The sequence below is a fragment of the Perca flavescens genome, chromosome 18 (assembly GCF_004354835.1).
Source record: "Perca flavescens isolate YP-PL-M2 chromosome 18, PFLA_1.0, whole genome shotgun sequence".
NCBI lineage: Eukaryota > Metazoa > Chordata > Actinopteri > Perciformes > Percidae > Perca > Perca flavescens.
The window spans coordinates 27,462,173-27,475,148 of NC_041348.1; the positions used below are offsets into that span (position 1 = coordinate 27,462,173).

The following is a 12,976-nucleotide window of genomic DNA, read 5'->3' on the forward strand; positions in this document are numbered from 1 at the left end:
TCTCATGATGGACATTTGAAACTAATAACACTGTTAATAAATGGGTTCCACCCATTTATTCAAGTACTGTACTGCAAGTAGAATGATTACTTTTTCATAATAGTATTTGTAGTTGAGTATTTCCATTTTATGCTACTTAATACTTCTACTCCACTACATTTACTTGACATTAGTTATTTTGCAGATTTAGAGTTTAATACAAAATATAATCATCAAATAAATGATGATGATATTATTATAGTTTAAAACTACCCTGCAGTAAATACCAGCTTCAACATTTAAGTAAAGAACAAATTGAATTATAATCCGGTAATATAATATGATTTTGAAATGGTCCATTCTGCGTAATGAGTACTTTTACTTTTGGTACTTTAATTGAAGTTTGTACTTAAGATTTTGAATGCGGGAATTTTACTTGCGGGTATTTTTACATTGATATTGCTACATTTCTTGGTATAAGATCGGAGTACTTTTGTAAATAAACCTGGTGTTAAACTGATATGATCAGGACAGTGAATGTGTCTGCAGAATTTCAGTGTAATAAATTAAAACAAAAGGAAACTTGATTAAATGACTGCGATGTAATGCAAAAACAAATAGGTTAAGATGTAGAATCCCATCAAATATAATAAATAAATTAAAACATAATAAAGCAGCTGCAGAACAAGGTCATCAAAATAAGTTAGCGTCCCATATGGGTCAGTTTCTGGATTACATCCGGAAAACAATTCACACATGAAATGCTACCGAGACTTCAATTCAATTTGAATATAGGTATCTTATGTTAACACAAGTGCTGTAGCTGGGTTTTTAAATCAGGACATTCGACCACAATCAATAACACATTCGGGGCCCTATTTTAACGATCTAAGCGCCTGGCGCAGGTGTGTTTAGGGCGTGTCCGAATCCACTTTTGCTAGTTTGACGGCGGAAAAAAAAGGATCCGTTCGCCGGGCGCATGGTTCTTAAGTGTCGTAGTCTACTTATTGTTTTCATTAATTCATAGGTGTGATTTTGGCGTAACATGCAATAAACCAATCAGAGTGTCATCTCCCATTCCCTTTAAAAGCCAGGCGCATTTTACTAATTTGCTGTTAAAATAACAATGAAATGCTATTGACTTTAGACCAGGTTTTTGTTGGTCAATGGCGCGATCACTTCCCGCTGCCTCAAGATAGCAATACGCAAAGAATGCACCTGAAACACGTCCCTGTAAGACCAGCACGCCCCCACGCTGACAACAAGCCATAGAAGGCCATAGAACGTAACGTCAGCGCTTCTACACAAAAGTTTGACATGCAGTAATGAAATATACACCAATAATTTGGGCTCTTCTCATTTCTGTATTTCGTGCCTCCTCGTCTCCTCAATCTTCCGGCCTGTGACCAAGACATTGATCTCTGTGTGCCATCTTTAAGAATGTCTCAATTCCTAAAATGCATCCTCGCGGAGAGAGGAGACTTGTTGGAGAAGCTATGAGCGAGGATGCACAGGTATATCCGAGTCTTTTCGGCACCCGTGATGTATAAAAGAGGCGTAAGACAATGCAAACCATGGCAGCCGTGCCACGTCGTATTTAATTGAGAGCGCTTTAAAATGACTGCTCCAAACAACAAGATGACTCGTTTTGTTAAACGCCTGTTGCCTTGAGTCGTCTCTCGCCACGTCTCGGCCCTGTCTCCTCCGCTTGCATCACAGTATTGATGAAAAGGCAGCATTCACACCGAATTAGGCTGAAAATGCCAGTCCTCCCACTCATTTGAATGTGGGTAGTGCTTTTAAGCTGCGGTGGTGAGAAAAGCAGGGAATACCAGAAAAATAAAAAACAGTGGCCCTGTGACGAAAAGTTGAAACAGAATCCTTTTTTGGAGAAACGCAACCCAATGTAACGTTGTGGTGGCCAATCACCTAACCTGCTGGCATTCAGAAAAAACACAATGAGTGGGGAACACAATGGATCATTTGAGTGTCACTCCGCCGCACAACCCTGCGCTAATCGCCGCAAGGCCCGATTTGGTGTGAATGCAGCCTAAATGTATGGTTGTACAGCGGTTCCACGCAGAGCCCTCGCCGTAGCCTACGTAAGTGGCCTGAAGTTTATACTGGTGCGTTGGTGTGTGTGTCGATTTAAGAGTATAGCAGGGCCAGCATGTGTGTGTATATGTGTGTGTGCAGTGGAGTGAGTGAGAAAGTGATGGTGATTAGCTTCGGAGAGAGTACCAACACTAGATGCATAGAGAGAAACAAAGTGTCTCCCCTGTTCTTTCTGACCACGGTGAGAAATCTGGAGCAGGAGAAGTTAACCCTCTCCTTTGATTTCATATTGTTTATGGAGAAGGAGAACCAGGAAATGAGTCGGGGGGGGGGGGAAATGCAACGCTACCAAGCCACGGCCGAGCGATGTGCGTCGCCGCGACGTGTTGTTTCAGTGCGGTGCGCCTCAGGCTACAGTGTAGGGTCCGGCGTAGGCCCGTGTCTCCACGTACGTAGCCACGGCGTAGAAGCATGAATCATGCGAGGCAAGGAAAGGATTTGAGGATGTACAAACAAAGAAATGAGAAGAGAGCTTGGCTAAAGCTTAGTGAAATATTCTTTTGTAACTTGTTAGTTTCTAACTAGTGAAAAATGCTTTTAACTTAAATAATTTCCCTTTTTCTGAGCGCATCATTTCAAGTTTAAAGGTGCCCTGCCACACGTATTTCATTACTTTGTGGTAATGTCTGAAGGTCTACCATGGACTTTGGAAAACATTTTTTGTGGAAAAAACGCCTTGGTTACCTTGTTTCAAGCTATTCTAGCGTGGTATAGAAAGCCTCCAGGAAGACTCAGCTCGATTTGTGCCAGTTCTCATTAATATTCAACGAGCTAAGCTGCTCGACTCGGATTGGCTAACAGCTAGCCAATGAGAGCCTGGCTACCAGCATCCTTTACCCAGTGCAACTGGGCGAGCTCATGAATAATAATGAGCTCAGGCAACACCACTGACCAGCTTTTGTAATTGGCATGATTTCTCTGCTCATTTCTTTTAGGTAGCAGTTCATTTTCATATTCACAACATAACACAAACACATATTTCAAAAAAATGCAAGTAAAAAACGGGCAGGGCACCTTTAACAGATAAAACACATATAATCAACCATATTTAACCGTTCTTCCTTAATCGTCAGTCTTGTTTAAGTATGAATCCATTCAGTGAAAGTTGCCTGAGATACCATTTTACAGTACAGACAGCTGGAGATTTTCATCAGAACACTAGTAACTTACATAAAGCTTCACGCTAAAACCACAGTACACTACCAAGTAGACATAATATATTACCTCCCTAGCTCTGGAAAATTTCCCTCTTAAAAACACCCAATACTTGTGATCGACTTGTCTTAAAAGATGAGGCATTATGGTCTGTTTGTGTCAGGTCTATGTGCAAAACAAATGATTGGATTATTACTGATTAGACGTGTAGCAGGGAATCGACTGATTGATCGAACACTATGAAGTGCATCTTTTTTATAACTGCTGTTAAAGGGGGGGGTTAAAACTGAGCATAGCTCTAGTTCAATCTTCCCAGTAAACCTTTAACAATGATTTATTTACAATATTTGAAGGCAAAGAGACTCCCTGTGCAAAATCCTGAAACAAACTCCGTGTTTAAGGCTCTTTCCATTAAACTTGACAGTACGTGAATTCAAACATCAACTCCGAAGCCTTAACCTGCAGCTTCAGCAACAAAAAAAACTAATTATTTACATCATAATCAAGCATTTTTCCTCAGTATGCAACATATGTTGGCAGCAATTTGCAGCACACCCTTTTTGAGATTGCAGTGGAATAATTACTAGGTGAAAAGGGGTCAAAGCCAACGAACAGCCTTCACTTTGACCCCTTTAAAACTTTCTGTAAACTTGAATGGGGGAATGGACTCAATACCTGCCTGGCACAGATGATAATCTCCACTTAGCTCTTGCTGACCGAACAGTGAACTCCGTTCTGCTCCTCTGAATAGGAAGCAGTTTATCACAGCATCACCTTCGTGCTCTGGAGGATGTCCATCAGACATGTTTTAATGGCTGTAAGTGCTTCTGTAACAACCCTCCACATCCCTGATAGTTTCTCGCTTTAGAAGTCCATCCCTTCATCGCTTTCACACCAGTCTGACGGAGCATCGGTGCCAAAGTAACGATCTCCAAAATTACCTTTGGAAACAAAACACAAAGAAATTAATGAAGGAAAAGTAGGTAGTCAGAAAAAAGAGACAGAGGAATATTTTTAGTTTTGAAGTGTTTAGTGTGTTGTCTCCTTTAGGCTACTACATGTAACTACACACGATTCAGGCCTGAAAACTCAAGTGGGATGCAAAACAAAAACAAACCCCTGTTCAGCCATCTTCCCCTTTTCTTGCCACGTTTTTTTTTTTTTGTCTTTTTTAAGATCATTTTTTTCAGATTTTCTGTCTTTAATTTTGACAGGACAGCAAGGCGAGAAAAGTGGAGAGAGAGGGAAGACATGCAGCTGGATCAAGTCACCAACTATCGCACATGTCCAGAGCTTATGCTTAAGTTTCTGGTTTGTTGCTACAGCGAGTATGAGTCTTATTTCTGTTGCTTCTAATCCCAGAATCTTTACGAATTGTGCCAGCTTGTTGTTAGCTCAGGCTAGGGTGGATGTTGTGTTATGTGTTGTGTTATGTGTGCTGCCCCAGCCTATAGCAGATCAGAGCAGTTGACGCATTATACTGCAGTGAACCAAAGAGCAGAGCCGTGTTTGTAGTTCTGTTACTGGAATATCTAGTACAGTCTACCAAAAAAAATTGGATTTGGATTCCTTTGTTTCGCCCAAGACACATATTTAATATTACCGGGCGGACGGTTGACGTCTGTGAGATCACAAAATCACCTTTGAAGATGCAACTTGCTGCGTACCAAAAGTATGTTTTCATTTTAATAAGCATTTTTCACAACAGACATTTTCATCACTTAAAGTCAAAGCAGGTGTTTTTATTCAGCCATCAGATGAAAAGTATCACCGGATTTTGTCCAGATGTTGAAGAGCTTAAACCCACAGACAGCAGCAATGCAGTTTAGTGTTGATTTAACATTTAATACCTCACCTACTGATAGATCCATAAATCCCATTTTCTTTATTGTCTTTCACTGCCTGCCAATAAGAAGGTAAAACGATCTTTCATAAAGCTTTAAGGTGGCTGGCTCTGGCATACATAACTGAGCCGTTGAGCTCCTACAGCACTGCAAGGTCAGTTAGGTCCTCCGAGACATAAAACCAGATATGATGGAGCCTTTACTGTTCAGGACACCACCCTCTGGAAACACCTTACATGTTAAGTCTGTTAAAAAACTTCAGGCAGCACATGCACTACTGGTCAAAAGTTTGGGGTCACTTAGAAATTTCCATTCCATGCCATTACAGAGAGAATACCAGCTGGGATCAGTTGCATTGTTTTTTTTAATCAGGGCAGCAGTTTTCAGATTACATTATGTGCTTACATAATTGCAAAAGGCTTCTCCAATGTTTTCTCAGTTAGCCTTTTAAAATGATATCAGATTAGTAAACAGAATGTGCCTTTGGAACATTGGATGAATGGTCGCTGATAATGGGAAATTCAATTCAATTGATTTATAAGGGACAATGTGCAATTAAAAACATAAATGTGACCATTTGATGCACTGCACCAGAGTTAGCCTTTGGCTAATTTACATCTGCAGTCCCATTTACATCTGCAGTCCCGATGTCCCAATGTAGATTGCATTAAAGATCAGCCACTTCTTTCTACAACAGTCGAGAACCCTTTTGCAATTATGTAAGCACATAATGCCATCTGAAAACTGCTGCTCCGATTAAAAAAAACATCAATGTAACTGATCTCAGCTGGTATTCTGTCTGTAATGGAGTGGAATAGAAATTTCTAAGTGACCCCAAACTTTTGACCGGTAGTGTATATAGTTCAAACTTTTTGCAACATCACTAGATGATTTAGGAGAGTTTGTGCATTTCTTTTATTTAGATTATTTTTGGGCATTTTAGGCCTTTATTTTAATAGGACAGCTGAAGACATGAAAGGGGAGAGAGTGGGGGAATGCATGCAGCAAAGGGCCGCAAGTCGAAGTCAACCTGCGGCTGCTGCGTCAAGGAGTAAACCTCTATATATGGGCGCACGCTCTACCAGGTGAGCTTCCCAGGCGCCAGAGTTTGTGTTTCTGTCTGTGCATTTGGTCGTAATGTATATTTTCTTGTATGCAACTATAATAGTGCCACTTAATTCTCCCTGCTGATGTATGAAGTAGCTGTGTGCATTACATTGCATACTACAAATGCAGATGAGGGGAAAAAGAAACCTCCTTACCGATGCCTGGTATGATGTGGAACTGGTCGTTGACTTCCTTGTCCACGGCGGTGGTGATGATGCGGACTTTAGGGAAGGCATATGCCACCGAATGAACGCCCATCTCTGCCATTAGCAGGGACAACAGGAAGATCTTATCCTCTGCTACATCGTGGTCCTTCAGAGAAAGATCAGTGGGGGGAAATGAACAATAAGGAATGAAAACACCTCAGGAACTGGTTTCCATACATTCACCGTCACCGGTTGAAGAGATGGAGGAGTTCAAATAGACTCTGTAGGAATACTGCTCCCAATAAGTGACAAAATAACGCCAACATTTTCCTATTTACATGTTGTGATTTGTATAGTCACAGACAAATAACAACAATAATACAAATAACAAGGTCACATGAGACGGCGGTCTTCCAACCGTATACATACTGGGAACTATATTCTCAGAAGGCGAAGCACTGCTACTTCTGCTACTTGGGCGGAGTGATTTGCTTTTCTGACGGTGCTTTTCTGTTTCTGTGTTGCGCTAATCACTCCGCCCAAGTAGCAGTGCTTGGCCTTTTCTAAGAATATAGTTCCCAGTATGTAGACTCGTCTACTGTCTGCTGCTCTGCACTGGTGACCGATAACGCGAGACAATTTGTACCTTGACGAGAAGTCTCGTCACATTGTAATCTCGCGAGATCTCGTCACACCTCTGGTGCTTATCCATCCCGTTTAGGACTGACCCATCTCCCAGAACAAGTGATCTTGGGCTGAATGGAACCTGGGTCCCTGCAATCCAACCTGTCATGTATCCCGTTCCAAAATTCCTGGACCTTATCACAGGACCATAGGACATGAAGCAATTGGCTGTCCTCTGTCTTAAGGTTTATTTAATCTTAAATTTAATTTCCACAATGGTAATAGAAAGTTTTGACTAATATTTTGACTAATAAAATGATGAACATTTATAATATGCCATTCCCACGTCAAGTGTTAATATAAAATGACAGCCGTAGACGATGCGTAGACCTACTAGCAGCACTCTGACAGCCATGAGAGCAGCGGCTCCGGTGGACACGGTGCTGTCCATCAGGATGACGTAGTCTTCACTGAGGTCTTTGGGCAGACGAAGGTAGTGAAGCTAAAGGAAGGAGACAAAACATTAACAATGTGCAGATATTCTGATATTCCCGGCCTGTATCAATCAGTTAATAGCTAAAATCATTAAATCCCTGCAAGAAAAGTCCATTATCAACTAATCTTGAATTTCAATTGGCTGCATTTTGTCAGTTATTGTCAAGGGAATTTATGCTAAAAGGAGAAAAAAGAAAAAGAAACAAGCAAAAGTGTGTATTGTCAGTGTTAGGATGCAGAATCGATATCAGAAGCCTAAACCCCGCAATCCAAGTAAAGTATATGATGATAATATTTTCACTTTGTCAGATTTTATTTGCCTCATTACAGTCCTGAATTGTTTGAGTTAATGATAATTAGTATTATATTATGTAAAAAACTTTGTTTTGAAAAGTGCTGTATAAATAAAGTTGATATGAAATGATAAATTATTATTATATATATTTTTTTCACTGTGGTCAAAGAGGGGAGTTCCGACGCTTAACTGAACATCTTGGTGCCAAAATCACATTTTATCTTTGAAAAAGCTATACAATTTCTGCCTAATCCTTCCGGAACACACAAAAAAAAAGAAAAATGCGAAAATCCCTCCTCTCTAAATCCATGATGTAATTTCATTCCTTCAGTCTTGTGACACTTTTAAAGCCATTGCATGCTGCTGAAACTTTATGGAGGCAAAAACAATACCTTTGTACTTCACACTTCACGTGACAATGGACCTAACGGACTGGCGTACCTCTGGTTCGCCGGTGTCATGGTTGGTCTGGATGAGGATCTTTCCCAGTCGGATGTCTTTACACACAGCCATCAGCGCCTGCTCCATCGTCTCTCCTGCTCTCAGGATAGAAACGCCTGTGATCTACAAAATAAAAAAAACACATATGAGGAATTTCAATGTTTTGGCAATATTTACTGGAGTATGCGCAGCTTTGCTGGATCCGAGGACACTGAAGAAGAAAAAAAGAACAAAGTGATCATTTTTAAAGACCTAAAAACAGAGCTGGGCAATATATCGATATCATATCGACATCATGATATGAGACTAGATACCGTCTGAGATTTTGAATGTCGTAATATGGCATAAGTGTTGTCTTTTCCTGGTTTTAAAGGCTGCATTACAGTAAAGTGATGTACTTTTCTGAACTTACCAGACTGTTGTAACTGTTCTATTATTTGCCTTTATCCACTCAGTCATTATATCCACATTACTGATGATTATTTATCAAAAATATCATTGTGTAAATATTTTGTGAAAGCACCAATAGTCAACACTACAATATTGTTGTGGTATCAATATCAAGGTATTTGGTAAAAAATATCCTGATATTTGATTTTCTCCATATCGCCCAGCACTAACCTAAAATATCTGCATGAAAACGTCTGCTCTGCGCGCCTATTCTCCTCGCAGCTCAAAGCCATCCAAGTCTTCAAATGCAGTGCTAAAGTGCGGTTTTCCTAGCTTATGATATTTCAAACGTTGACGAAAGATGATTGTCTTGGCATTTTTGCCTTTATTGGACAGTTAGTAGTGAAGAGGCAGACAGGATATGCAGGCAGGTGGGGGAGGGGAGAGAAAGGGGAGTAAGACAAGCAACAACAACCAACAAACTGGCAACATTGCAGTTATGTGGCACGCAACATAACCATTTGGCCACCAATACGCTTTCTAGCTATGATAACACTGAGGAAACGGTGTGTAACTTTGCATTATTTGTATTCCCACTTCCATTTCTTAATACAAGTTCTTGTCACTAGGGTGTACAGAAGGAGACACTAAACATGAACATGAAAACTCTTCGGATCTACATGATTCACGTTCCCTATTCAAAACGCGACTAGTTTGCAGGTATGATAAAACTAGAGTTACCCTTTGACCGCTCAGCCTCTTGCCGTTATAGATGCCGCCCTGAGGAGTCTCCACAGATACTGGCTGGAGAGGGAGAAAAACACAAAGAGGAACAAAAAGGAAATTTGAAAAATTCACCTGCCACTATAACAATTATATTGTCACACAAAGATACAGCACAAGCAACTTGAAGCAGTTTTAACGGTAATTCCAAAAAGAGTCAACCTTCAAAAAGAAGCAGCGAGTCAGTTAATAATCTAAACACAATCACAAAAAAAACTCACCTTGAGAGGCAGAAAGGAGAGAGCATGCTCTATCAGAAGCCTCATTAATCTCTTGGAGTAGAAGATAAACTCGTCTCTGTTAGTCTCCTTGTTCCTACACGAACACACAGAGGTCAGGAGCAAAGAGGATGAAAAAGATCAGTGAGAAAATGGTAAGAGTTTGATCCACACTAGGGAGTGAAAGTCAGGATAGCTCAACCTCAGCTGCACCAATTTTGACCATTCATTTCAACATCTGCTCGATTACCTTCTAAGTATGACAAATGTTGTGTAAAAGTGTGTATTCTGACCTGATGATGGTGTGCATGCCGCGGACCTGCGGCGTGCTCTCCATCACGCTGAGGGTTTTGGGTAAAGGCTGACCCTGGTGAGCCGAGGCCAGAGCCGATCTGTGGAAATAAAACAGAAATGGTGTGACTGACGGGCAGGAATGATCAGGAATGATAAAGTAACATACTGTAGCATCAGACTAAATATTTTCCTAATCAAATATTATCCTGGCTTTGGGTGTTTTCATTTAAACCATTTCTCATATTGCTGTCTTTTTCAGTGAAAGGTTTTTTAATTTAGAACTAAACTAATAAAGGTCAGTATTAATTGATGTTTAATATTTTGATCGCTGAAGCTGCTAGTTGACATAATTGTCTGTCAAAATGTAACACTTAAATCAGATTTTTGTTAGTTTTTGGCCAAAATCCACACTGTTCACCTTAGCCTCCCAATTTCCCAAAGCTCTGGCTAAAGTTCATCACCATCTTAAGCAGGGATCAAACTTATACAACTAGTATTAGTACTAGTAATCCAACATTGTTATAAAAACTACAAACTGAGTCACGTTTTCCTGTGTTTTGTGACACTGATAAAAAAAAAAAAAAGGGTGGGGGTGTGGCCTTGACCAATTGTCACTTTGCTCATTTGAAAGCCATGATGTCTCTCTCTTTCTCATGGGGGGGCAAAATTCTCTGGGCGGGCAAGGCAGAGAAAGGAGAGGTAACCTTGCTCCTTATGACCTCATAAGGAGAAGATTCCAGATCAGCCCATCTGAGCTTTCATTTTCTTCAAAGGCAGAGCAGGATACCCAGGGCTCACCATTTGTAGCCACTGGGGGACTATAGGCAGGCTGGGGGAACTCATATTAATGTTAAGAAACCTTAAAGTTTAGTTTTCATGCCATGGGACCTTTAAAACTTGTGTGACAAATACTGTATATGTCAAAATCTAAGCTTTGTCTAGCTGCTTTTTCTAGGAAGTGATTAGAAAACTGAGTATCTACAGTAAATCACACACAGAAATTGTTGCATCGAGATGCATCGATAATCTGTTTAGAATTGAATCGTTGGCCTCTGAATCGGATCGTGAGGTGCCAAGAGATTCCCACCCCTAATTGCCAGGCAAACATTTTCAAATCAAGACTAACAGTGTGTGTCATCACCTGAAGCCAACTAAATGCAAAACAAGAAATGCAATTCCGTAAATTTGCAAATGCACTTTTAAAAAACACATGCTTACAATGTTAAAGATTGATGGAACAAGCTGAACATTCTATTTCACAGCTGAGATTTGTTTTCTGCATGCTCCGTCCATACACTAAAAGAAAGTAAGCATGCGTCTGCCTTAACACTCAGAACTGCAAAGAAGTTGAAAGCTTCCCTGCCAAAAACAACTTTAGTGTGGCATAAAAGGCATGATAGAGATAAAACAAGCAGGTTGGCTTTTTTATGGTGAAGACATTTGTTCAGTTCAATATGCACAACCTATTTGAATAAGTTCTAAAGGCCAGAGAGTGCATCAAAACTACACATCTGTGCTTTCAAAACTACGATGCTAAAAGAGGATGCACAAGGTGAGCCTCACATATCCCAGCGGAGCTTCCTCTGAAGAAGGTGACAGATATTCATTTGATGAGATTTAGAGATGAAAAGTTGGGTGGAAGAAAGAGACAAAAAAAAGAAAATACAGGAGAAAAGATATAAAAGGACAAGAACAAGAGACAAAAAAAAAGTAAAGGAGAAAAGAAGAGAAAGAACAGTATTAGAGCAGTGAAACAGCTCCACCACATCACCGCTGTGCAACACTGAACAAATACTTTCTAGTTCAGGGATGAAGAGCAGCAATTCAGTTTGTCTCATACGTGGATTCATTTTAGGTGACTCAATTCATTCCCACTCCAAGCAGGATACTTCAGAAGGTGAAAATACATATCAGTCATCCTTTACTGCCCAGGTAGGTACACCGCAAACCACTGAGAGCAGCCTTGATTCCTGCACATTTAACAAACCGACCTGAGGACCGATCTCTTTGTGCGTCTTAACAACATGGCATCATGACTTTGCGTAAACATACACGCCACTTTCCTAAAGCCAAATGGTGCGTTATCTGTATGCATTTTGAGCTATCCACGTATAGGTCTACGCTGTATACAAGGGATGTAAACATATATATTGGCATACAAATTGGCGTGTCATACATATGGCACTTTATGAGATCAGTCTGGTCTTAAGATGCAGGTCCCATATTTTTTCGCCCAGAAATCTCAGCACCTGTTTTATTCAGGTGTTAAAACAGTTTTCTGCCAAGTAGAGTGCAGAATGACGCACTAGTTGATCTATAGCCTGCTGCTGTAAGAAGTGGTGGACTGCAGTTGTAAATTTTAAAAAGACAAATATTAACCGTACATGTACGTATAAAAATATCTCTTCTTGACTTGAGGACAAAACAGGATGTAAAAAGTCCCACTCTCCCCAGTGCGAGTTAGCATGAGCTTTTGCTGGTCATGGCCTGTGGAACTTCGAAGTCGTAGATTCATCCAAAGTGAAAGCAGTATTAACGGACTATTTTGGCCACTTAAAGGCAGCGGAACAGCTTGCAAACATACTGACATTTTGTCATCTTATAAAGTTGATTTGGTAAAGAGGTTAGCAAACTTACTGGTACTAACATTTTTATTTAATCACCCAACAAACTCAAGCTTAGCTCTCCCTTGTTCCCTACCACACCTGGGGGAAACCGCTGGGTCTGCAGTTGCTAAACTAGGGGTGTCAGACTAATTTAAGTTCATGGGCCACATACCCCTAATTTTATCTCAAGTGGGCCGGACCAGTAGCCTGGAAATCCAGGTCTGGCATTGAGTAATGTATGGCTGGTAATGTACAGTGGGTTTATAAGAGCTTTTTCACTGAAAACAGCTGCCTGCTGCTGGAAATAAAAAGTTGATTTAAGCGAAGACAATCAACCAAAACAAGTTGCGGACAGTGAGCTTTAAGATCCTTTTCTGATGTACATGTTGGTTGATTTTTATTTTTCTCCTGGCCAAAAGGTAGACAGACGATGCATTTTCACAATTAGATTTCAATTGTAATGCATCTATCACAGGAGGTAGAA

General features: G+C 40.4%; 1 protein-coding gene across 2 annotated transcripts in view; it reads right to left on the reverse strand.

The window, feature by feature from the left end:
• Window positions 1-2,932: 2,932 nt before the first annotated feature.
• Window positions 2,933-12,976, reverse strand: part of si:ch211-243j20.2 (uridine-cytidine kinase-like 1) — a 31,195-nt gene continuing 21,151 nt past the window's right edge. For both annotated transcript variants that reach the window (XM_028605001.1, XM_028605003.1), the window contains 7 exons: window positions 9,886-9,984; window positions 9,596-9,689; window positions 9,333-9,395; window positions 8,202-8,324; window positions 7,365-7,472; window positions 6,356-6,512; window positions 2,933-4,190 (listed from right to left, as the gene is read on the reverse strand). In XM_028605001.1, coding sequence (XP_028460802.1) covers window positions 4,114-4,190; window positions 6,356-6,512; window positions 7,365-7,472; window positions 8,202-8,324; window positions 9,333-9,395; window positions 9,596-9,689; window positions 9,886-9,984 — 721 coding nt within the window. In that variant the 3' untranslated portion in view covers window positions 2,933-4,113. The remainder of the gene's footprint in view (window positions 4,191-6,355; window positions 6,513-7,364; window positions 7,473-8,201; window positions 8,325-9,332; window positions 9,396-9,595; window positions 9,690-9,885; window positions 9,985-12,976) is intronic.